At 55.2% G+C, this 24,016-nt stretch overlaps 2 protein-coding genes across 10 annotated transcripts in view; one reads left to right on the forward strand and one right to left on the reverse strand.

Moving 5' to 3' along the window:
- Positions 1-14,641, forward strand: part of PDE1B (phosphodiesterase 1B) — a 26,674-nt gene extending 12,033 nt beyond the window's left edge. For 5 of the 8 annotated variants that reach the window (XM_006063688.4, XM_044941805.2, XM_006063694.4 and 2 more), the window contains 14 exons: positions 4,115-4,228; positions 5,359-5,541; positions 5,722-5,788; positions 6,119-6,235; positions 8,530-8,670; positions 9,084-9,184; positions 9,275-9,400; positions 9,517-9,618; positions 10,667-10,787; positions 11,090-11,171; positions 11,469-11,577; positions 11,959-12,089; positions 12,783-12,901; positions 13,357-14,641. In XM_006063688.4, the coding sequence (XP_006063750.2) occupies positions 4,115-4,228; positions 5,359-5,541; positions 5,722-5,788; positions 6,119-6,235; positions 8,530-8,670; positions 9,084-9,184; positions 9,275-9,400; positions 9,517-9,618; positions 10,667-10,787; positions 11,090-11,171; positions 11,469-11,577; positions 11,959-12,089; positions 12,783-12,886 (1,498 nt within the window). In that variant the 3' untranslated portion in view covers positions 12,887-12,901; positions 13,357-14,641. Of the gene's footprint in view, positions 1-923; positions 1,020-1,806; positions 1,851-4,114; positions 4,229-5,358; positions 5,542-5,721; positions 5,789-6,118; positions 6,236-8,529; positions 8,671-9,083; positions 9,185-9,274; positions 9,401-9,516; positions 9,619-10,666; positions 10,788-11,089; positions 11,172-11,468; positions 11,578-11,958; positions 12,090-12,782; positions 12,902-13,356 lie in introns of all 8 variants that reach the window. The other 3 variants (XM_025284316.3, XM_006063693.4, XM_025284317.3) reach the window with 3 other exon arrangements.
- Positions 14,642-15,696: 1,055 nt separating this feature from the next.
- Positions 15,697-23,753, reverse strand: PPP1R1A (protein phosphatase 1 regulatory inhibitor subunit 1A). Of its 2 annotated transcripts, none has more exons than XM_044941807.2 (7): positions 23,533-23,753; positions 19,820-19,880; positions 18,793-18,830; positions 18,389-18,419; positions 17,627-17,782; positions 16,614-16,720; positions 15,697-15,833 (listed from the first exon to the last, which is right to left on the reverse strand). In XM_044941807.2, the coding sequence occupies exons 1-6, from the start codon at positions 23,614-23,616 to the stop codon at positions 16,644-16,646; spliced, it is 447 nt and encodes a 148-aa protein (XP_044797742.1). In that variant the 5' UTR covers positions 23,617-23,753; the 3' UTR covers positions 15,697-15,833; positions 16,614-16,643. The 2 variants fall into 2 exon arrangements, with proteins under 2 accessions (XP_044797742.1, XP_006063748.1); XM_006063686.4 differs by having other exon boundaries at positions 18,389-18,452; positions 23,533-23,750.
- Between the last annotated feature and the right edge of the window lie 263 nt (positions 23,754-24,016).

A 24,016-nucleotide genomic window follows, 5' to 3' on the forward strand; every position in this document is an offset into this window, starting at 1 on the left:
TCCTCATCTGGTCTTAAAAATCCAAAAGGGAGATAGGATTCTTCTTTCAACTCCCGGTCCCTTAGCTTGAGGCTACTCTGTCTTAAGCTCTCTACTTACAGTGATCTTTCAGGGAGTGTGGGTGCTACTTCCCACTACTACTTCCAAGTAGTGGGAAGGGGCTTTGGAAATCACCAGATCATCTGATGGGGGCTGGAGAGCTGCACTTGTCTGGGGGCATTGGGATTATTACTACCCAGAAGCTACCTTTTCCAGCTGGCTACTTAGAGCTGGGAGAGACTGAGGCCTCCAGGGGTCAGGACCTGAGACTTTCCCATGGTGTGGAGAAGGTCAAGGAGAAAGAAGTGGAGATGGTGAACCAGCGCTAGGAGTGGAGTGGGAGGACTCTTGGGAAGGAAGCTTCCAGTTTTCCTTAGGTCTGGATGAGGACTGGACAGGGGTGAGCATCCTACCCATCCAAGCAGACGAATGGCAAGGTCCCCTTAAGCGAGGTGGGTCTGGGGAGATCCTAATTCTAAAGGGCGTAGGAATCCGAGAGGCCCCCCACCAGGCCAGGAAGTGTCGTGGGGAAAGTTATGTAACTCCAAGAGGGGGAAGTTTAGCACCTGGATCCTTCCAGCTGCCCGAGTCCAGGCTCCCTCCTTGGACACCCTGCTTGTCAAATTTATTCTTTAATCTTTCTTTCCGTCCCTCCCCTCTCCTTCTGGTATCTGGATCATGTTGGGTTCAGATTTCAACAGGAGCTGTAAAAGAACTTCTGGACAAGATCGAGAGGTGGAGGCGGGAGGAACTTGGAGGGAGGGGTGTGTTGAAAGCCAGCCTACAACCACACTCTTCTCCCTAGGCTGAGATCTCAATTGTGAGCACTGGCAGATAGCCCCCCACCTGATTAATCTGCCCCCTTTCCCTTTTATTTTGTTCAGTGAACATTTACTGAGCACATGCTGTGTGCTCTGAGCACAGCTGCCAGGACAGACAAGAAGTCATCGTGAGTGCGACCGAGACACCCCCAGTTTCCTGTGAGTCTGATGGTGTCCACAGACAACATCACCCCATGAAGGACAGATGACTGACACTGAAGGAGCTATGATGCAGTGGGGTCCAGCCTCACTTTTGGTGTTTGGGGCATAGTTAGGCTCCAGTAGAATGAGTTTTAGGCTGGCCAACCTGATTGAGATGGACAAGCTGTGTGACAAGTCATGTAACCACCCCCATAAGGTGATTGTGGTATGTAATTATAAAGGAGAGATCATGGTTATTATCATCCTCTCATTTCCTCTGCTAGGGGGCTTCCTAATTACCAGCCTCCATTCAAATTAGGCTCACCGTTCTTCACCTGGACTTGGGATCAAGAAGGCAGGTGCTTGCTGGATTCAAAGGGAGTGAGGTGTGAGCTGGGTAGGGCAGCCATGATGCTGGTCAGTTAATTTTAATACAGATATGTTTATAGAGCCTCATTGTATATGCCAGGCCTTTTGCATGCATTATTTCATTTAATTCTCTTATTAACAGCTCTTCCCAGGTGGCTTCCCTGATGGCTCTGTGGTAAAGAATCTGCCTGCCAATGCAGGAGATGCAAGTTCGATCCTTGGATTGGGAAGTTCCCCTGGAGAAGGAAATAGCAACCCACTCCAGGATTCTTGCCTGGAAAACCCCATGGACAGAGGATCTTGGCAGGCTGCTGTCCATGGGGTTACAAAAGAGTCAGACATGACTGAGCGGCTGAACAGCAGCTCTTCACGGGTGGTTTAGTGCTGCCCACGTGACCAACACAAGTAGTTTATTATAATCCTCATTATTTTACAGATGAAGGAATTGAAGGTTGAAAATAAAGATTCTCAAACTTTAGGGTGAGTTAGAATTATCTGGGACGTTTGTTAAAAACACAGATCCTTGGACCCAAACCTTAGAAAATCTGGTTAAGTAGGTGTGTGGGGAGACCCAGAAAAATTTTTTTCACCAGTATCCCAGGTGATTCTGATGTCAGTGGTCCATAGGCCACACTCTGGTAGACACTGATAAAGAAGTAGTGACTTGTCCAGGAAGTGAAAAGTTTGAATGTGGGATTTCTACCTCCCAGAGCTGTGCTGGCATCCTGCGTTTCTGTACTGGAAATAAGGTTGCACAGCCTTCCCCCCCTCCCACCCTCTAGGCCCATTGTGAGGATAAAAGGAGATAACGTAGGAGAAAGCACTTTTTAAAATGTAAAGCTGGCAGCATTGTTAAGAGATTGTGCGAATACATGCAAATGAGCACCCGTGGGCTTGGCTGTTCACTTCGGGAGCTTGTGCTAGGATGTGTGTTTCCCAGGGTGGCTCAAGAAAGAAGGCAGAACTTTGGTGGTGGGCATTGACCCCTAGTGGGCAGAGTTTTCCGTTGTAAAAAGGGCTGATTGAAGTGGAAGATTAGGGCTGGGATGGGAAAAGATCGGAGCAGGGGCCTTTCCTTCTTCCTGGGTTGTGTCCCCAGACTCGAGGGTCCCTGGCCATGGGGACTGAGCGGGAGAGGGCAGCCCCAGCTTGTGCCTGGGCCCTAGAGACAGTGGTACCTCTTGGCTGTGTGATCCCTGGTCGGCTCTCAGTCGCCACTTTCCAGCTCATTGGCTGGAAAGCCTTTATGTTGTCGGCCTCTACGCCTCCTCCCTAGTGAAGCCTGAGCTGGGGCTGGGCTGTACGGAACCAGGGCTCTTCCTCGTGGAGCAGCCTGCTCTTTTCTCGTGGAGAAGGCACAGCAGGGAGGCTGGATAGCCCACTGAGGAGGCTGAGCCTCACCCCCCAGCTTCTTTCCCTGCCATTTTCCCTCTTTCCCTTCTGCCTCATCTGCAATGCAGACCTGTCTTTGGCCAGGACTGCTGGTCCCTGGGGTGAGAGTTGGCCGGTGATGCTTCCTGGGGCTGGCTATTTTGGGCGCCCCTTTTCCAAAGCTGCTGAGACCCCAGGATTCTAGAGCTGCTTCTGTTCAGGAATGCCATTGTTCTCCCTCCCCCAGCATCCCTGGGAATCGATGCTAATTTCAGCCTCTGGTCCCTGACTCATACTCTTCTCCCTGACTCATAGGGTGACCTTGGGTTTCTGAAGCCCCTCTCAGTGGGGAATTGTGCTGGCCACTGTTTCACCTCACCTTGCTTTTAGGTGGGGTGGGGCAGAGCTGGGAGAAGGAGCCAGAGGGGAATGTTTCATCGCTTTCTTTAAAATCACCACCTAAAATCAAGAGCTTTGTGTACCTATGACTGCCTGGGCTGGTCTCAGGCAGTCATAAAGCAGACTTTTAAGAAACCACCCGGTTAATCCCCCAGAATTTGTGACTGCAAAATATGAGGGATGGTCCCTTCAGGCAAAGCATCCACTGAGACCCCTGAGCCCACCCTCACCACTTTGGCTCTGGGGGAAGCTGCCTCACGGCAGAGGTAGGGGAGGGGTACAGTCACCCTTTGCCAGAGGCTCTCTCTGGAGTGACACCAGGGAGGCAGGGGTTAATCTTGCGCTTTGTCCCGGTTGATGGATTCTGGAATCATAATCCATTAGCTCTGCCTGAATGGAGTGAGGCCCGGCGAAAGCATTCAGATTGGTTTTTGTTCTGTGTCTTCACCATCCCTGCCAGGGACAGAGGGGCTGTGGACATGTACCCCCTCCCTGCTCAAACCAAGAGACATAATGAAAGAATGCTGGGGGCCCTTTTGATGGCTGTTGTTCCCAAAGTCCTCTATTGGAGGGAAATAGGCAGTTTCATCTCTTGGTTATTCAGACTTTGAAACAGATCATCCTCAAAACATCACCCCAGGGGCTTGTACCTGCCTAATTCTGTTGGGCCCCAGGCAATCTAAACAAGAGTTTTCAGGAAACGTTGACTAAAGGGGAGGTATTGAGAGGTCAGAGGTGGCTGGGGACTGTGGAAGAGCCTGGGGTTTAACTTTGGGGGGTAGATAAACTTAGTGCAGGCGGTGGCAATGGCCTGTGATGAAAAACGCTAGCTGCTGTTATTCTGTTAGAAAGATTAATGCGCTATAGAAGGCTGTGGCTGTTTCTGGAACACGCATCCTATTAGAGGTATCCTGTTCTTTTGACAAGGTAGCGGCGCCTAAGCAGGTTCTCTGTACCCCCACCCCCCCCCACAGGCTGCGCTACATGGTGAAGCAGTTGGAGAACGGGGAGGTAAACATTGAGGAGCTGAAGAAAAACCTGGAGTACACAGCTTCTCTGCTGGAGGCCGTCTATATAGATGAGACTCGGTGAGAGTGGTGACGCGGAGCGGCGGGGAGAAAACCCACACACAGAAGAGAAAGATGCCAGCCAGACACAGTGATCCAGGGATGGGGAGTCAGACAGAAAGCTGGGGATAGACACGCGTGACAGGGCCAGAGGAGGGAGGCGGGGAGTGAGGACAGATAGATCTATAGGTAGAATTATCAGCAGAGGTAAGGAGGCAGAGGAACAGACTTGCAGAGAGAGACAAACACAGATTATCAGGAGGAGAAGACCCTTCCAGAGCTGGCAGGGACCTTAAAGCTCATCGCGTCCTCACCTTCTTCCCAGGGCAGAGGCCTTCCAGACCTGCTCTGCCCGGGTCACACGTGGCTAGTGGGGCTTCAAATGTAGCAAGTGTGAGCTGAGATGTACGTGTATATGTAGAAAAACATGCTGGATTTCAAAGACTTGGAAAAAAGAATGTAAAATGTCTCATTAATATATTTTATATTGATTGCATGTTGAAATGATAGTACTTTGAGCATATTAGGTTAAAGGAAAGTTATCATTTAAGAGATTTTACCTTTTGAATATGGCTGCTAGAAAACTTGAGCTTCCCAGGTGGCGCTAGTGGTGAAGAACCCGCCTGTCAATGCAGAAGACATAGCAGACCTGGGTTCAACCCCTGGTTTGGGAAGATCTCTTGGAGGAGGGCATGGCAACCCACTCCAGTATTCTTGCCTGGAGAATCCCATGGACAGAGGAGCCTGGCGGGCTACAGTCCATGGGGTTGCAAAGAGTCAGACGTGACTAAAGCAACTTAGCATGCACACAAGCACTAGAAAACTTAGTTATACATGGCTTGCATTTTATTTCTGCTGGACAGTGTTGCTGGTCTGGAGCATCCTCAACAGGTGATATCCATGCCACTGGCTGCTTGAATGCTTCCAGAACTGGGGTGTTCACTCTCACATAGTGACCTGTTTCATCATTGGCAACATCAGATACAGAAACAGAAGTAAAAAGGCTTAGCAAAAGAAAGACAAGGGAGGGTCAGCGAAGGGAGAGGCTGGTGTGAGAGTTTCCAGGGTGTGGGGTGTGGCTGGGCCCAGGGTCTCCAGGCCGTGGAAGCGCCTGCAGCCTTTCCTCTGTGACTCCCGCTCTGGGGCCTCAGGCAAATCCTGGACACGGAGGATGAGCTGCAGGAGCTGCGGTCTGACGCGGTGCCTTCGGAGGTGCGGGACTGGCTGGCCTCCACCTTCACCCAGCAGACCCGGGCCAAAGGCCGCCGAGCAGAAGAGAAGCCCAAGTTCCGGAGCATCGTGCACGCGGTGCAGGCTGGCATCTTCGTGGAGCGGTGAGGCTCCCCGCGTCCTGCCTCCCTCGGCCCCTGCCGGTGGCCCTCTTTCCCAGGGGGGTCTTCCAGGACTCCACTGTATCACCAGCCCATGTGCCCCTGACCCAACCGCCCAGCCCTGCCTGATCAGACCCCATGATCAGACCTCACTCAGGGGCTCCTTTCCTTCTTCTCCCTCAGGATGTTCCGGAGAACGTACACCTCTGTGGGCCCCACCTACTCCACTGCGGTCCTCAACTGTCTCAAGGTGATCCCGGGGAGAAGGTTGGGGGTGGGGGATGGAATAGTCCTCAGGACTTTCAGACTCCTCTGGGGTGATTTTTACTTCCTTTTTTAATTGTCATTTCCTTGGTTCTCAAAACAACTTTGACCCACTTAAGAGGCAAACTCCTGACTTCTTGTCACTCCCATACTGAATGATATCCAGGAAGAAAGAGGCCTGTTTACCACTTATTTTCCTGCTTCCCATGCGTCTGTAATCATTGGGAAGTCCTCCTTGAAGTCTAACCGCAGCCCTTGCTGCTGCTGGGATGTCCGTCTTGGGAGTCTCCCTGCTTAGTTCCTTGTTTCTCCATAGAATGTGGACCTTTGGTGCTTTGATGTCTTTTCCTTGAACCGGGCAGCAGATGACCACGCCCTGAGGACCATCGTTTTTGAGCTGCTGACTCGGCACAACCTCATCAGCCGCTTTAAGGTTGGGCAGCCTTCTCCCTCTGCCTCTGGGCAGGGTTCCCCACTCCCACCACCCTGCTCCCACAGGCACATTCTACAGGCTCTCTGGCTCGGTCTCACTGTTGGGGAAGTCACCCTGTGCCCACCGCAGTCTGGCCTTTCCGCCGCTTGCTGCAGTCCCAGCCTCTGGCTTCATGTACTGCTTTTCAGAGGAAGGTTCTAGCCTGTGGCTGTCCAGCCCAGGGTTCTTTCCTCTCCTCCTTGGCTCTGTCCCCTAACTTGTCCTCTCCAGCCTGGCTGCAATTCAGCCCCCTGTTTCAGCCCTCCTGCCTGTGGACACTGGAGGCTTGGGGTCCAGAGGCTGTCAGCTGGTGCTCTGCAGGACTAATGTCTCTACATTTGTTTTTTTTTTTTGGTGGTGGTGGGGGTGGCCTCTCCTCCCCTCCCATTCTGGCTCTGTCCAAGGAATTTTATGGAAAGGATCAGCTCTTGGCAAGGCTAGGTAGGGCTGGAGAATTGCTCTTCAGCTTGGCTGGCCGGGAAGAATATGGGATTGAAATCTTCTTCAGATCCTGTGCCAGGAGAGAGCGTCTTTGGGGAACAGGGGCTGGAAAAAAATCACTTCCTTGTGGAGAAACCACAGTTGGAGGATGAGGGGGATATTAGGTCTGCACTTGGGTGGAGTGACAGTAGATGTTAGATCGGAGAAGAAAGTGTGTGTTCTGAGGGGGATGCATGGTGTGTGCTCAGTCGCTCAGTCGCTCAGTTGTGTCTGACTCTTTGCCACCCCATGGACTGTAGCCCACCGTGCTCCTCCATCCATGGAAATTTTCAGGGAAGAATACTGGAGACATGGGTTGCCATGTCCCATGGAGGGGCTTGAGGGGTGGTTAAAGGAGTCCAGTAGGAAGGCCCTCCCAGAGGGCTCTGGAAAGTCCTCTGCCACCCTCTGCCTCCACCTCACTATAACAGAGTATTGGTGTGTGAGAGCCTTTCCTTGACCCTTGACTCCTCCTTTTACAAAAACTCTCAAGAGAGTTCCCAGAAGTTTGGTAAGATGCTCTGAGATTCTCTTCAGGCCTCCCTAAGGCCTGTTCTTCTGCCGTTTCATTTTCTTCTTTGCAATCCTGCCCTCTCCAGGACAGAGAATAGCAGGGTCTTCTTTTTCCTAAGACTTTTCTCAGCTCACATTTCTCCAAACTGGCTCTCAGACTTCCTCCAGACACCAAGGAAGGGTGGTTCTGGGGGACCCCAAGAGTCACTACCTCAGGTTGGGTTTGGCCCACCCCCAAATTGCCTTGCCTCAAGGCAGTTAGAGAGAGGGGTCTTCATGCTCTAGAGTCCTTGCCCAGTAGAGACCCCAGTTGGAGCAGCTCTTTTAAGCTCCACATTCCCTTTCTGGGCACCCGGCCCCTCTCCTGCCCCTCCCCTTCCCTTCACTTCCTCCAGGGACTCCATGGCAACGCAAAAGCAAGGGCAGTTGTCATGGAAACAGTCCTTTAAAATTCCCTGAATTTGGGGCACAGCCCTCCAGGGGTGGGGGCGGGGGATGTTAGGGTCTGACTGACTAGGGCACCTCCTCTGTGTCTCGCCACTGCTGCTCATCTCTACAGAGGGTTCCCCAAGCCCTGAACCCTGCTCTCCTCGCAGCCTCAGAGATCCAGGGGCAGGTGCAGACACCAGCCTTGCCCTCTGGGGGCCTTGGGCCTTTGAAGGAGGTGAACATGCCCCAGGGCATATGCAGAGACCTAGACAGCATTGAGCCCGATAGAGCTCTGGCTCCTGGCGCTTGTGTGTGTGTGTGTGTGTGTGTGTGTTTGGTGGACAGAGGGTGGGGGAAGGCTTCTCAGAGGTAGGGGTGATCTACCTTGGCTAGAGGGTCCTCTCCGGGTCTTCTTATTCTTTCCCCTGCTTCTGAGCCCCTCTCCATGGTATTGGTTTGGGGATGGGGTGGGGTGATTGGAAGGAAATTTTCTTTCCTCTTCTTAAAAATCTCCAGGGAAATAATAATAATTATAGCTACTCTTGGGAGAGCACTTGCTAAGTACCTTGTATTGTACTTATCTCATTAAATTCAAGGTAGGTGGTAGTATCTTCACTCTTCCATTAAGCATCAGAGGCACAGGGAGGCGCGTGGCTTGCCCAAGGTCACGCAGCCAGCGGGTGTGGAGCCAGGATGCGAGCCCGGTTCACTGCAGGACCAGTGCTCCCCTAGCCCTGCCGTCTCTTCATGAAAGGGCCTCACTGACCTCTGTCCTCGGTGGCCTGCCATTTGCACATCCTCCACAAATCTCAGTTGCCCCTCTCCCACTGCAGATTCCCACTGTGTTTTTGATGACTTTCCTGGATGCCTTGGAGACAGGCTACGGAAAGTACAAGAACCCTTACCACAACCAGATCCACGCAGCTGACGTCACCCAGACGGTCCACTGCTTCTTGCTCCGCACAGGGATGGTGGTAGGTGCCCTGGAGGTCACTCTTCTGGGATTCAGGGTCTTATGGCTGCAGACTCGGCGAGTCCAGCCTACAGTTGATACACTCATTTCCTTTTTTCTCTCTGGGTCCTCTTCTTTGGCATCCCAAAGTCTTTACAGAGTTGGATTGGACTTATTCACTCTAGAGAATTCCTGGGTGGACCGTAACTTTCTGGGCAGCGCTGGGGCTGTGTGGCCAGATGCAGAGGGAATATTGTTAGTAGGGATGGAAGAGGGTCTTTAGCAGTTCTGGGAGCTGAGAAACCTGACTGCATTTAGCCCAAGAGCTGGACGTGAAGAATGGAAGGGCTGGGATGAGCGGTCCAGCCTGTGTGTGGAGGTCTTTGGGTAGTCGACAGGGCGTCAGCCCCCTCTCATTGTCTGTCTTTCTCCCAGCACTGCCTGTCGGAGATTGAGGTCCTGGCCATCATCTTTGCTGCAGCCATCCACGACTACGAGCACACTGGCACTACCAACAGCTTCCACATCCAGACCAAGTGAGGGGTGGGGATGCGGCAGGCACGGGGCGGGGAGCAGGCAGCGGTGGCGGGATAGGGGGCTGGACTTGGTGACCTTGTGCTTTGCAGGTCGGAATGCGCCATCCTGTACAACGACCGCTCAGTGCTGGAGAATCACCACATCAGCTCGGTTTTCCGAATGATGCAGGACGACGAGATGAACATCTTCATCAACCTCACCAAGGATGAGTTTGTGTGAGCAGAAGCCAGGCGTGGGCATCCCTGGAGACCCCTCACCCCAGCTCCCTCTTCCTGCTTCCTAGGCTTCCTATCTAGCAGTGCTGATCACTCCTCGGGTTCTGTCCCTTCAGAGAGCTGCGGGCTCTGGTCATCGAGATGGTGTTGGCCACAGACATGTCCTGCCATTTCCAGCAAGTGAAGTCCATGAAGACAGCCTTGCAGCAGCTGGAGAGGTGACATCTGGTGGGGTGTGGCTGGGGAGAGGCCAGAGTGAGGGGTGTGTGAATTGGAGGGCATCCATAGGGCAGTGGGTGTGCCAAGTACTTACCAGGATGTAGAAACTCTCCTGGCTCCAGGTATCTGAGGGTATCTGGTGTGTGTGATGGATATGCACACCTGGCTTTGGGTGTGTGGACAGCTCAGGCAGCTGGACTACTGCAGAGCGTTTGAGGTGGGGGTCTGAGACTGGTGTCCTCAGGGAAGCTTCAGGACAGGCATACTCTGGAATGTCATGGAAAATCATTCAGCCCTCTGGACTCGTTTCCCTATGTGTGAGAAGTGAAAATGATATGCCCCCCTCCACCACAGCTCACTGCCAGCCCCCACTCTAACAGGGCTACTGGGAGAGTTGTGCGAGGTTAAAAAAAAAACAACACAGAACAAATGTCGTAATTACATCTAATGTTGCTTAAAAGTGGGTGGGGGAAAAAAAAGTGGGTGGGAGTATATAAATGTAAGAGAGAACAGACTGTGTTTGTGTGTGTCCTGAAGGTGTGTGTTAATGTACGGTGTCTGTGTGTGGGAGAGTGGGCAGGGTCAGAGCATGTCATTGTTGGCGAATCATAATAATAATTATTATAATAATAATTATAGGTAACGTCTACCGAGCACTTATTAGGTGCCAGACACTATTCTAAATACCTATATGTTGTATGTCATTTAATTCTCAGAACAACTCTCTGTGGCAGATCCTGTTTTGATTTCTGCTTAGGACTGGGGAAAATGAAATATGGAAATTTTAAGTAACTTGCTGTACATCACACAGTGTGTGAAACATACAGTGAGGATTTGATTCCGGGCCCTTTGATTCTGAGAGCTTGGGCTGTTTCCTATACATATGTAAGTGTGTGTGTGTGTGTGTGTGTGCGTGTATGTGTATCTTGTCTCAGAGGGTATTTGATGTTAGATCTGAGAGACAGAGTGTGATGGGAAGTTAGGAATGGTCCAGGCTTCCTTTTCCTAAACAATCAGTCTCCCTTCCCTTGCCACCTGCCCCGACAGGATTGACAAGTCCAAGGCCCTCTCTCTGCTGCTTCATACTGCTGACATCAGCCACCCCACCAAGCAGTGGTCAGTTCACAGCCGCTGGACCAAGGCCCTCATGGAGGAGTTCTTCCGCCAGGTAGGGGGCATCTTTGTCTGCCCCTGCCCATGGGGCCTTCTCTCCTCCATGTTTTCCAAGTTCCCCGTTCCTCCTCCAGCTCCTTGTTTAGCTGTCTGCAGCTGCCAACCTGATCCCAGACCCATGGGATAGAATGTCATCTCCGAAAAGCTTAACAGTCATTGTTGGCAGTGGCATTTGCATGCTGCTCATTTCCAGGTCAAAGGCACAGAGCTCCCTCTTCTCCCCCGGCAGCCCCTCTACCCGCAGCTGCACCCCAACCGGGTAGACTGAAATAAGTCCCTGCTCTGTCTGCTCCCCAGGGTGACAAGGAGGCCGAGCTGGGCCTGCCCTTTTCTCCACTCTGTGACCGCACTTCCACCCTTGTGGCGCAGTCTCAGATTGGTGAGTGTCCCTTCCTGAAGGGAGGAGAGGGTTGGGAAAGGTCAAGGATGCTGGCTGGGCCGGGTCGGGACGGCTCCCAGTCCCCATTCCCGTCAAGGCGAGCCGCTATGCTGGAGCATGGAGGGCTGGGGTGGAGTTCTCTGGGGTCACACAGACATCATCGCAAAGGTTGCCCCCACTGGGAACTCTTGAGCCCCAGGTGACTGTGTTCCATGCAGCTGGGGGCACCGGCGTGCCGGCTGAGTCCTCTGTGCGGCTCCCCAGGTCAGCCTTCTCCCTGCGTTATCTGCACTGCAGGCTTCATCGACTTCATTGTGGAGCCCACGTTCTCTGTGCTCACCGATGTGGCTGAGAAGAGTGTCCAGCCCACCGGGGATGACGACTCCAAGTCTAAAAACCAGCCCAGGTGAGTGAGGGTGGCCGGGGTGACCAGAGGGCCCACAGAGAGAACCGACTGGTGGGGGAGGTGGAGAAACAGCAACTCCTCTGTTGTGGGTCACACGTGGGGGTGAAAGGATGGGGGCAGAGGGTGTGGCCTGCACCTGTGCCCCCTCCACCATATTTTAATCTCTCCTATTAGCTGTCTTTATTGCCTTTCTGGCTAATGCTGTTTTCATTTTCCTTCTAGCAGAAGGGAAGGTATGGAGAGGGGTGGGGACTGGGAGGTACTCAGCAGAGGGAAAAGAGAAGGATGAGGCTTCCATCCCCTCTACTCTTGAGGGCTGGGAAGACCATTCTGGGGTGGGCGGGGTCTCACCTCCACAATGTGGGTGGGTCCTGCTTATAGCTTCCAGTGGCGCCAGCCTTCTCTGGATGTAGAAGTGGGAGACCCCAACCCTGACGTGGTCAGCTTCCGCTCCACCTGGACCAAATACATTCAGGAGAACAAGCAGAAATGGAAGGAACGGGCGGCAAGCGGTGGGTCCACTGGGAGGATAAGGCCTTGTTGGGAGGGCGGCTGATGGAGCAACTGTGCTGTGCTTAGTCACTCAGTCTTTTCAACCCCACGGACTGTAGCCCGGCAGGCTCCTCTGTCCATGAGGATTCTCCAGGCAGGAGTACTGGAGTGGGTTGCTATGCCCTCCTTCAGGGGATCTTCCCAACCCAGGGATTGAACCCAGGTCTCTCGTGTTGCAGGTGGATTCTTTACCACCTGAGCCACCCACCAGGGAAGCCTGAGCAGCAATGGGTCCATTTTCCCGAAGCCCCTTGAGCAGCCCTTTGTCTGACACCTTCCCCAAGTTGGGAAAAGGGATCAGGCACAGGCTGACCCACCTGGAATGTTCTAGAATGGGGGCTTGAGAGTAGATAGGGACAGCAGTATTCCACCACCCGAGGAGCCCCGTGCACACGTGCAGTCTGTTGGTACTGTCCTGAGGCTGTGGTAACCTGGTGGCCCTGGCTGAGGCATCTTTTCCTTAATGTGGGGGCTGAGGGCTGTGCATTTTAGCAAGGCTGGGGAGCCTCTCCCCAGGTGGGCACAGGTTGAATGTAGCTCAGCTTGAAGGAAGGGGGTGTGTGAGAATCACTTCCTTCTTTCCACATATTCCTTGGGTTTGGGGAAAACATACTGCTCGGTCTGGTCCCAGCTTCCTTCCCGCTCTCCTGCAGGCATCACCAACCAGATGTCCATTGACGAGCTGTCCCCTTGTGAGGAAGAGGCCCCAGCCTCCCCTGCTGAAGACGAGCACAACCAGAATGGGAATCTGGACTAGAGGGGCCTGGCCCAGGTGAGCCTATGGCAGTGGGCGGGCAGGAGGGCGAGGCCGGCGTCCCACAGGCCTCTCGGAAGGGGCATCTCTGGGCTTCAGCAGAGGGGAGGGTCTCCCTCTCTCCTTCCAGGCGGGAACCTGGAGGAAGTGAACACAGAGGCCCGAGCTGGGACCTAAGTGGGACACAGGGGGTGTCCTGCTTCTTGGTCCGGGCCCTCCAGGAAGAGAGGGGGCAGCTCCCCAGTTTGGGGTGGGGCTGAAGCAGCTCTGAGTGAGGGTCAGGAGAGGCACAGCCAGGCCCCAGGCTCCGGAGCTCAGTGGGGCGTGACTTCATTCCAGCACCCCCTGTGCCCTCCTGCAGGGCATTTTTTGTGCAGCTGCACTGGGCGCTGAGTGGCGGCAGGCCTGAAGAAGGTAAGGCAGGCTGGAGATGAAGGCAGAGATCAGAGCACTGAGGTCTTCTGTTCCCTTAGGTCCTCACTGAGTCCAGAGTGTTCGATGTCATCAGCACCATCCCTTGGGTCTGCTCCCCCATCTGCTCCGAGGGAGCATGGACGTTAAGGAACAGAAAACCCACCCGAAGGACGAATGCCAGAGATTGTGGGGTTGGGGGAAGGGCCCCTCCCCACCCGACACCCATTGGGGTGCACTTTACTCTCCCGGTGGCAAGACTGGGGAACTTCGGGCTCCCAATGGTCACTGTGTCCATCCCCCTGCCTCTGGACTCTCCCCGTGGCCAGATGACTGGTTGGAGGGGAGCTTCCTGGAGGTTTCCCAGGGCTTGGGGGGAGGGTCAGAGATGCCAGCCCCCTGGGCCCTCCCCCATCCTTTTTGCCTCCAAGTTTCTAAGCAATACATTTTGGGGGTTTCCTCAGCCCCCACCCCAGATCTTAGCTGGCAGGTCTGGGTCCCCCTTTTCCTCCCCTGGGAGGGGCTGGAACAGGATAGGAAGCTGGGGGTTTCAGAGCTCTGCACAGGGTGGGGTGTGGGCTCCTTCAGGGCATGGCATCTTTCTAGGGCCTGGGAATGGGGGCATCCTCTGTACCCCAGACCTGCACTACTTCACCCCCACCCCTGCCCAGACTCTGCAGTCTCCCCTCTCCCCCATTCTGGAATGGTGACTGGGGGAGGAGGAGCCAGAGCCACCAGGGGCTTAGGGGGGGCGGTCCTCAAGGACTTGGGACAGGTCTCAGCCCTGGGGCTTGTCACCTGCCCTGGCCGAGTCCTGAACCCGTCGCCTCCTTCTCCTCCCCTGGGGCCAGGAGGCTCCCATCCGACCAATGTCTGTAAAGTGCTTTGAGGTCTCCCCAGCAGAGCACCTTCAGGATGCATCCTAGAGCACAGGCAGGAGAGCTGGGTTGGGGTCAAGGGCGCATGGGGAGGGTGACAGAGAGGGTCCCTCCCCTCCCAGCCCTGGCCCAGGAGGCCCCTTCCTGGGACAAGTGGGGAGTGGCGGGTGGAAGGCAGCCGGCAGCCCAAGCAGGCCCCCGCCCCTTCCTCTCCTCAGGCTCCTGTGGCCCCGCTCTGTCCCAGGAAAGGCCCAAGTCCAGTGACTGCCCTCCTCCTTCCTTGTAAATACCAGACATGCATTTGTACAGTGGGCCCTGTGCGTGTGAAGTCGTATCCACGGTCTTTCAGACCTGCCACTCGTCCCTCCTACCCCACCCAGAGAGGGGTAGAGACGCATGTGACTGACCCCTGTCCTCGGTCTCTCGGAACCCTGCTATAGCCAGAGATCAATAAAGAAGGGAGACCAGGCCTGGCTGTGTGTGTTGTTTGCCGGGTGAAAGTGCACTGGGCGTCTTCACATGCAAAGTCTCTTCAAGCTGACAGAACCCTGGTGCTGTGTGTGCCCTGTTACATATGGAGGCCTGCCCAGGCAGCCCACCAATGCATGAAGGTGCAGTCCATGGGTTGCTAGAGTCGGACACAACTGAGCGACTTCACTTTCACTTTTCACTTTCATGCATTGGAGAAGGAAATGGCAACCCACTCCAGCGTTCTTGCCTGGAGAATCCCAAGGACAGGGGAGCCTGGTAGGCTGCTGTCTATGGGGTCGCACAGAGTCGGACACAACTGAAGCGACTTAGCAGCAGCAGCAGCAGAGAGGTGAGGTTCTGCCTGAGGCTGCACAGCAGGGCTGGCAGAAGGGGACCTTCCTCTTCTGAAGTGCTTTTTATTTTCTCCAGCATACTACTTCTTCTAAAGAGGGGTGAATCTTGCCTTCCCTCCGCTGCCTGGAAAAGTCAGAAGCAGTGGGCAGGAGAGGTCTGAGAAAGGTTATTCACCTCTGCTCAGCTTCTGTCGTTTACCCTGGCCCCTCAGTGTCAAGGACAAGGGGAGAGGTGACCTTTCCAGTTCCCAGCAAGAGCCTCTTCGTGAATGGCCCCCGTGGCCTCAATCTAGCTTGGCTAACAGGTTGGAATCTGGGTGGTGGTCTCCTCCCAGCTGCAGAGAGAACACATCCTGAAGCTTGGGAATCACCAAGTCTCAGAGGGCAGGCAAGGAGGCATCGAAGCTACACACCCTCTCTTTCCCAAGGGCCAAGGGCCAGGGTGCAGTTCCCGGCTTTGTCCAGCAGAGGGCGCCCACAGCACCATCACAGCTGGCCAGGCCTTAGGGTTCCAAGGCCTCTCTTCTCCCAGCAAGTAAGGGTAGGGCTGGAGAAAAACACCTCCCTTCTCAAGGCTCCTGCCCACCTTCCCTTTCTCCTCCTTCCTGGAGGCAGTTGGGCAGAAGGGAGGGGGCTGCAGAGAAGGCAGGACAAGAGGGGAGGGAGAAAAGATTCTTCAAGCTGGGAAAGAAGGAAAATGTCAAGGACTTAACACCAAATTTATCACTTTAAAAACAAGAGATTTTTCCCCCAAAGTGAGGAAATAAGAAACAAAATCCAGTGTCCATGCATTCTCAACTGCGGTCTTGATTCCAAGACGCCTCCTCACTCTCAGACCTGTTGCAAGGGAAGCGGGTAGAAAGAGAAAGTGAGTGAGAGGCCTGAGGTCCTATGGTCCCTTCCCCTGCTGGTGTGCCCAGCCATCCCACTAGTCAGGCATCTAAGTGTGACGTCCCATACCAGCCCCTGGCCCCTTGTCCCATCTACACAGGGGAGGGGAGACTGTCAGAGCTCATGAGGTCATTTCATCCATGTCTCCACTCCAGGCAAGACCACTTGGAACGGTCTTGGAGCGGTCATCCAGCCTGGACAGATGAGGCTCTCCCTTTGGGTTCCAAATGCCCTTTATCAGAAAACCCATGGTCTACTTCCACCATCCATTCCAGGAGCCAGAAGTCCTCAGAGTCTAACCTCAGTGGCCCCTGCGGCAGCTGAATCCCATTTCTCTTTATCCACCATGTGTACGTGCTCAGCCGTGTCTGACTGTTTGTGACCCCGTGGATGATGGCCCACCAGGCTCTTCTGTCTATGAGATTTCCCAGGCAAGAATCCTGGAGTGGGTTGCCATTTCCTCCTCCAGGGGATCTTCTGGACCCATTGATCTAACCTGCGTCTCTTGCCTCTCCTAAGCATTGGCAGGCAGAGTTTTTACCACTGAGCCACCTGGGAAGCACAGTTGTCCATCAGGGGAGATGCAAATCCTCTGGCCATAGGGGACAGCTTTTCAGAGGTGGAAGTCGGTCCTTTGTTGCCTTTCCCTGACTCTAGATCTCAGCCCTCGCCGTCCTCACACAGCCTGCTCCCCTGCAGACTGGGCACACAGCCTGGGGGTCTTACCATGTTGGCTCCCTGGGAATCCAGCGGTGGTCATTGGATTGAGGGTCCCTTTGTGCTGGGTTTCTCACCGCCCCTCTCCTGAGTGTTAGGGATGGACTCTGCAGGCTCTGAGGAGGGAGAGCAGGTGGCAGCAGGGACAGCTAGAGTTCACCGGGGCTTGGAGAAAGGGAGCTGCTTCTGCTTACCCCATCCCATACTCCAACAACCCTTGAGAGGAGCCCAAGACCAGCTGAGGGCAAGGGGGCAAGACCCACAAGGTTTTCTCTGGTCACAATGACTACTTAAGTTCGCTATTTTTTTGAAGTCTGCAATCAGGGAAAAAAAAAAAAAAACACCCCTCTAAAAAAAGCTTAAAAATTTGGGTATGGTCTCAATGTGTGGCTAAACCTGACCTGAACAGACAGGAGGCTTTTGATAGCTTATGTATCCCACTTAGTCTGCCCATTCATTCCCCTGCAGAAATATTCATGTGTTTGACTACAGGGGGACTCTGCTGGGAGTATGATGGAACACACAGTGTATATTCCATTGTCACCTTGGTAAAGCTGGAAAAATTCTGACTTCTGGCCCACATCTGGGATAAGGATCCATGGACATGCAGCTTCCATTTCTTGCATGCTTTGTGTGTGTTCGCTGCCGAGCTAAGGACCAGTCTCATTTAATTTTCACAAACAACCCAATGCAATAGGCGCCATCATTATCACTTAGCTGACTGAGGTTAAGTAAGTAGCTCAAAGCCTCGGGGCTGGTGTAGTGGCAGAGCCAGAATTCCAGCCCAGAAAGCTGCTTCCATTCTGGCAGGCACCCCCCGCCACCCACCATATATCAGGGAGCTGGGAAGTCCAAGTGGGAGGGGATGGTGTCATTCAGTAAGAAAGGTGAAGAGATGCAAACACATGCTGGTTAGGCAAAGGATCCATATTCTCAAGACAGTTTCTGGCTACTGCTAGGCCCCTCCCCACAGCCAGTAAGGCTGGCCTCCCCGGGCTGGTCCCTCCCCAGCCTGAACGTACTGTGCGTTGTCCCAGAGGTGCTCGGCCGTGACTCCGCTGCTGTGTCTGTGATCCCAGGTGGGCAGGACTCCTGGGTCCCCGTGCTCTCAGCGGCTCCTTCAGGCTCCTCTCCCGGCTCCTGTTGCCCCAGGTGATGTTCAACCATCATCTGGAGCTCTGGGGGCGAAGAGAAAGGGGGAGAGCATTGGACGAGACTGCCCTGTCTCCTCTGTGGACCCTCAGCTTCGACAGCCCCACTAGAGGGCCAGTGCACACTGCCTGTGTGGTTTGACTTTCCTGTTCAAGGAAGGACATTCATTGGCCAATAAGGAGGGACTAAAGCTAGACAATAAAATGTACTTTCTTCAAAGCTGAGAGAGGGGAAGGGGAGAGCCTTTAAGAACAAAAGATCCTCCTGACTTGCTGGGATACCTAGTCTCCCTGTGGGCAGGAGAAAAGACTCCACTTAGATTCAAGAAAAATTTGGGTACCTTCTCTGCGCTGTGCACTGTGCTCTGTGACTTCACATACTTTACTTAACAGCCAAAGTGAGGTAGTATTCAGGGGCCCTGGAGGTTAAGCGGGTTCTCCCAGGCTCCCCAGCTAGTCCGTGGCAGAGCTGGAATGCAGCACCTCCCCCCCACCCCACCTCCCCCGTCCCCCAGGCTCCAGCAACTCTCCTTTCGCAAAGGCAGGTTTAATGATTTCCCAAGGATCCTTCCAAAGGGATGTCGTCCTGGCTACTGCTCAGCATCAGGTGTGGCGGGGAAGGGTTTTCCGAACCTTTCATTGTGGGTGTGGTCCTCGTTGCCTTCTTCCGTTGCCGTGGAGACATGGACAAAGTGGGCTGTGAAGGGCACAGGGCACAGGTGGGCGCCCACCCTTTTCACCCTCCCCTCCGCCTTGCCATGCTTGTAGATGGAGACTGGGGAGGTGTGGGCTTCAGAAAGTGGGGGGAAGGAAACTCTTGCTTCCCCAGCCCCTACCCTGCCCATGATGGTGAGCAAGAAGACTGTCGGGGGAATGCAGGGGACTGAGTGTGCACCTCCACTCAAGAAGAACATGTGAAGGGCACAAGCAGCGGGGAGACAAAAGGTCCTGCGGGTGGGGGGCAGTGGCTGGAGGCATAATCCTCTAATAAGTCTGGGGGTTCTCTGCACTGGGCTGAGCGGGAGGGGCCAGCTCACCTTGAGAAGTGGGTTGGGGATCCGGTCTTCATCTACCTCTGAGGGAAGGAGGGAGAGGAGAAAGTGATGGGGATGGGAGATCCAGAGGGGCCCTGGGCAGTCTGACTTCTCAAGGGGAGGAGCCCCTGCAATCACCTCCCTTGTGATTGGTCCCTCACATCTGCCCCTAGGAAGCTGGTCCTGATGGGCTGCCCTGGCCTCCTCCCTCCAGCCCCATCCTGCTCTGCAGGTTGGCTTTATCTCCTGCTTCTAATCTGGTCCTTGTCTCTGTAGTTAGCCTGCATCTACATCCTTGCCTCAAACCTGGAGGTTCCTGAAGGCAGGCTTTGTGGTCCTTCTGCTCTTTTCCTCCTGAAATATCCATCTCTGCCTCCTTCCAACCGTTCTCCCTACCCTGGATCGAGAATTGGACCGAGCAGAGGAGAGAATGGCAAACTTGTCCTGTACAGGACAATCCTTTTAAGTAGTTGGAGGGAAGTTGGAGGCTCAGGCATCCAGATTGCCAGTTGGGCTTCGGAGCGTCACCATCTCTCTTCCACTCTCCCGCCAGCGCCCCTGACATTCTCTGAGACCTTGCTGTCTCTCCAGACCTGGATGGGGACACTGGTGACCAGAATGCCAGCTGCTCCCTAAGCTGTTTCTAACCTTCCCCGTCCCCTCTGGGGGCTGTGAAAAGAGCTGATGGAGGCGGTCCCTCCCCCTCACAGCTGTCACTGCCTCTGGGGATGGGGGCCGCGGCCTCTCGGTTGCTGGAGAAACCTGGAAGGCTGTTGCCGCAGCAACCAGAGCTCCACTGACCACCCCAACTGCTGGGGGGCTTAGGAACCAAGTGGTCTCCTGCTCAGTCTTTCCAAAGCAAAGGACACCCCCCTGCTAATCCAGCTGCTACTTTCATGCCTCCGGGACCGACCAGACCTCTGGCTCCTCAGACCTGCCCTGCTATCTATCTAGCACCCACCTTCTCTCACTGGCACCAAGCTGTCTTCAGCAGCCCCCACTCCCTTTAGTGACCCATCCTGGGGTTTACCTGGGGATGACTGGTCACTGGTCAGCACAAGGGTGGCAGGGGTGGGGCGGCGCCTCCGGATCTGAGGGAAGAGGTCAAGTACGTGTGGAAGCGTCATGGCCCCACGCACACTCAGCAACATAATCCACACCACCCACTCAGCACGCCACATTACACTGAACCCTCAGTCCCTGGGGGACATTCTTGGGCCCTCCTTCTGCCCCGGGGACCCAGAAGACCTCCCCCACTCTTTGCTGCTCCCCCCAGCCCCCTTTCTGTCTCTGCATCTCCCCAGGTCCTGGCCCAGCTCTCCATCTCAGCATCTATATCTGTGCTAATGCATTGATCTCCGGCCCATTGTCCTTCCGTCCATCCTGGATCAATGGTCAGAAATAACCCTAGAGGGAAGAAAGCATTCCCCTCAGTGTCCCAGCCCACTCCCCAAAAGGACATGAACCTGTTGTGGGCCAGCACCAGCGGAGAGCACCTCTCCAGCCCCACCCAGCCTGGGAGGGCAGCACAGAGAAGGCAGGTCTGATCTGAAGGCGGCTTCTTCTGGCCTGTGCCCCTCCCTCCCTCATCTCCTTCCTATCTTTGGACACACTGCCTTTCTGATTTGTCAGGAAATAACGGTCTGGAGAAATCCTTGTCATGGTAAATATCATATGAGGAGGAGCCTGAGGCAGGACCATGGCCAGGGACTAAAGCTAAGCTGAAAAATCTTATCCTGGGCTCCCAGGTCCCAGTCTAAGAAATTAACAGATAAGAGCTGATTGACTGCCAGGCCTCTGAGCCCTTCTTCCCCCACCTCTGTTCTTTGGTCTTGTTGCCAATAAAGTTGATTGTTGAAGAAGCCAGTCCAAGGACTCTTGGGGCGTGTAGTTTTTCCCCTTTCTCTGGAGGTTTGGAACCTTGGGGTTGGAGTCCCTGCAACTCCCTCCAGGGCAGAGGAGGGGAGGGAAGACTAATGGGACTAGGAAAGAGGCTAAAATTATCCAGGGCTGAGAGGAGTAGGCTGAGGACACTGAATGATCACATCCCTATCTCTCTGTGTCCATTATTTAGAATCATTACCGGAGTCGGGTAAAGGGGCGGGGGTGGGAGTGGAAAGACGCGTGCCCTTTTCTTTGCCCAGAAAGTGGGTATCGGCCATAGCAGGGGGCAGGGTTAGCCTATTGAGGGGCTCCCCAAAGAAGAAGTGGGTGTGTAGAATAGGGGTAGGCTGGGGTAGGCACTGTTTTCTCAGGAGAAGCCAGCAGTGTCTGTTTGGGCTGACATTTTAAGGTCCCTGCAATACCAGTTCTGTGTGTGTGATTGTGCACACACACATGCATGTGCCGCACAGACGTTATTTGTGAGTCCACCTCTGGCTATCCCTGCTGCAAACGTGCTGGGGGCCCTCGGGTGGGCAAGTGTGCTTCCTGCATGTGGAGTGGGGCCATTCTCCTAGGAGAGAACTCATCCCGCCCTGGGGGAGGGGTGCTGAGGCAGGGAGAGGGTGTGGTGGGTGGGGATGAGCGGGAGTTGGGAGCCTGAGAAGGACATTTCAAGTATGATGGGAAGGGCCTTGGGAGGGCAGGAGGACTCTGACCTTGGACAGGTCCCTTCCATAACCAGATCCCTTGCCTTGGACAAGATTTCTAAGCGCTCAGAGTCCTTGAGAATTTTGATGTCCTACAGGAGGAGGGAAGTTAGACTCCTGGAAGTACTCCCAGGTCCCTGAACTACTAGGAAACGAGTGTCGGTCTCTTTCATTTTCCTTGCCCCTATCACAAATTCTAGCTCTCAAGGACGCTTGGTGCCTTTGCCCCTGATTTATTTCCAAACCAGTTACGCCAAGGACCTGGTAGCTGTGGGCACCCCTCCATCCCCTGCCACTCTGTGCTCCATAACTCAGAGTTTCCAACCCTGCCACCCTCTCAGGTCGATCTGTCTTAGGTGCTCCTGCCAAGCCTGGAGTTTTTTGCCTACACATTTGGGTAACAGCAAGAGGGGCTGAAGTTGGACTGCAGGTAGAATTTCAGGCGGAGCAGACACAGATTTCTGAAGAGGAGAGAAAAGCAGGCTGAAGTCCCAGCCTCTTCTTTTCTCTGGCTCTATAGCATGGCCTCCTCCTCCTCCCCTGCTCCCCAGACCTCTAGGCCAGCTGGCCTACCCCTTCCTCCTCTCAACACACACCTCCACCTGCCTCCTCTAACACCAAACAGAGGCAGGTGTCAGGCATGGGCACTTGCTGCGTCAGTGGCAGGCATTTCTGCTTGGAACCTCACCCCTAAGCCCCTGGCTCACTCACACTCTTGGGCCCCTTTCCCTGGATCTGAGTTATTTTAGCCAGTCTCCTGCCTCCTGGCATAAGAGCCTTTTTCCTGACCCCAAAGGAATGCTCCCCATGCTCCTGGCTGTCCACACTCCTCATCCTCAGGAGGTCTGCAGTCTCCCCACCCTCCCTCCCTGCTGTCACACCTTTGAGGTCTGGAGATGTGGCTTCCACCAGGCCAGGGAGAGGATGGAAATGCAGGTCCCTAACCCCTCCCCACACTCTGGAAAGCTAAAGTTACAGGGAGTGTACTGAACCTTCACATCCAGACCTTATTTCCCCAAACAGCTGGAGCAGTAGGAAGAACACACTCTCCAGCCCATCCCAAGAGCTCAGAGATTTTTCAGGTGGGGAGGCCCAGCCAGAGCCCCTGCAGCCAGGTGGGGAAGCAGGGCAGAGACCTTGTGGGAAATGAATATTCTTTAGGAGCAGGGATGTCTAGGCAAACGGACAGAGAAGACCAAAAGCGATGGAGCAAAGAGCAAATATTTGGCAAATGGGTGGTAGTAGCCACCACGGGTGGTCACCGTCTCCACACACATGCTCACTCTCCCTGACACACACAGTTGCTCACACACTCTCATACACTGCCGCCTCTGCCAGGCTGCTCTGAGCTAAAAATAGGCCAGGACGGGAGGCTGGGCCACGGCCCTGGACTCCCACCCTTGAGCCCAGGCCAGCACAGTGCTTCTCCGTGTCTCCGCTCAGGCTTGGACCCTAGCCCCTAGAAAGCGCCCCCCTCGGCCTCCCGAAGGCCATTCTCCCATGCCCTCCCCATCCCCCCTCCCCACTACCGATCCAAAGGGCAGGAGTTGGGAACAAGGACCCACGTGTCCAGACTTGCAGAGAGGGGAGCCAGCCTGCACACACGACCACTCCTCTCCCCAAAGCCCCAGCCCTCGCAGTTCTCCTCAACCCCTTCTCGTCCTCACTCTTTGGACTCCAGCAGGGTCGCCCCCAGTTAGGACAGGGCTGGGGGGGCTCTTTCTCCTCTTTCAACTCCCTCGGTTACCTGCCCTCTCCCTTAACCCCTCCGACACCCTTGGGCGTCCCCACCAAGCTCAGAAACTCTGGCGGGGTTTGACTGGGTGGGGGATGCAAGACTGGTGAAGGGGGGGAGGGGTCGTGTCCTCAGGCAAGCCCCCTCCCCCAGGGCTGGGGAAGGAAGGGAAAGACTTCCGTTGAGGACTGGCTTCGAGGGCAGGCGTTCGTCCTTCTGTCCATCTCGGAGAAGCACAGATGGGGAGATGGGGCTCCCACGGTGGGGGAGGGGAGAGAAGACCCCCCCCCAACACCGCGCTGGCCCTCGCAGGGGCGCACCGCTAAGGGAGGACTGAGCGGGGGTCTGGGGTCGCACAGTCTGGGGTCCCTCGTCCTCTGCCGGGCGAGACCCCTGCCGCCCCGCCCCGCTCCGCACCTGCTCGGCCGCCTCGGGGTCAAGGTGCGGCTCCAGAAGCGGGACGGTGAACTGGATCTTCCGGGGGCTGTGGTCTTGCTCCATGGCGGGGGCGGCGGCTGCGGGCGGGCAGGCGGCGGACTCGGGGCTGGGGCGGGCACGCTGCCTCTCCGCTCCGCTCCGGCCCGGCCCCAGCCCGGCGCGCTCGGCTCCCGGCTCCCGGCTCCCGGCTCAGCGGTCCCGGCTCGCGGCCCAGGGGACTCCGCGGCCGCCGATTGGCTCGGCCGCCGCCCCTCCCGGCCCCCTCCACCTCCCCCCGCCCGGAGCCTTAACCCCGTCGTGGCCGCGCCGCCGGCTGCCGGGGGTCACCGCCCCGCGGAAGGGCGAGGCGGGTGTGGCCCGGCCCGGGTCGCAGTAGACACGGCTCGGGCGGGGAATCCTGAGTTCTAGTGGGGTGGAGGGAGGTGGCGGGGGGTGGAGGTGCGGAGCGGTCTCGAAGAACTTC

This window comes from Bubalus bubalis, chromosome 4 (assembly GCF_019923935.1).
Source record: "Bubalus bubalis isolate 160015118507 breed Murrah chromosome 4, NDDB_SH_1, whole genome shotgun sequence".
Lineage (NCBI taxonomy): Eukaryota > Metazoa > Chordata > Mammalia > Artiodactyla > Bovidae > Bubalus > Bubalus bubalis.

Excerpts from the sequence above, each read along its gene's own strand:
- PPP1R1A (XM_006063686.4), bottom strand. The coding sequence starts at position 23,616 with ATGGAGCAAGACCACAGCCCCCGGAAGATCCAGTTCACCGTCCCGCTT. Across the intron at positions 18,453-18,792 it reads TCCCCAACCCACTTCTCAAG|CCCACTTTGTCCATGTCTCC; the intron begins GTGAGCTGGCCC and ends TGCCCTTCACAG. Across the intron at positions 16,721-17,626 it reads CACCTCTGGGACAACGCACA|AGCCTGCAGAGTCCATCCCT; the intron begins GTACGTTCAGGC and ends CTCCCTCCTCAG.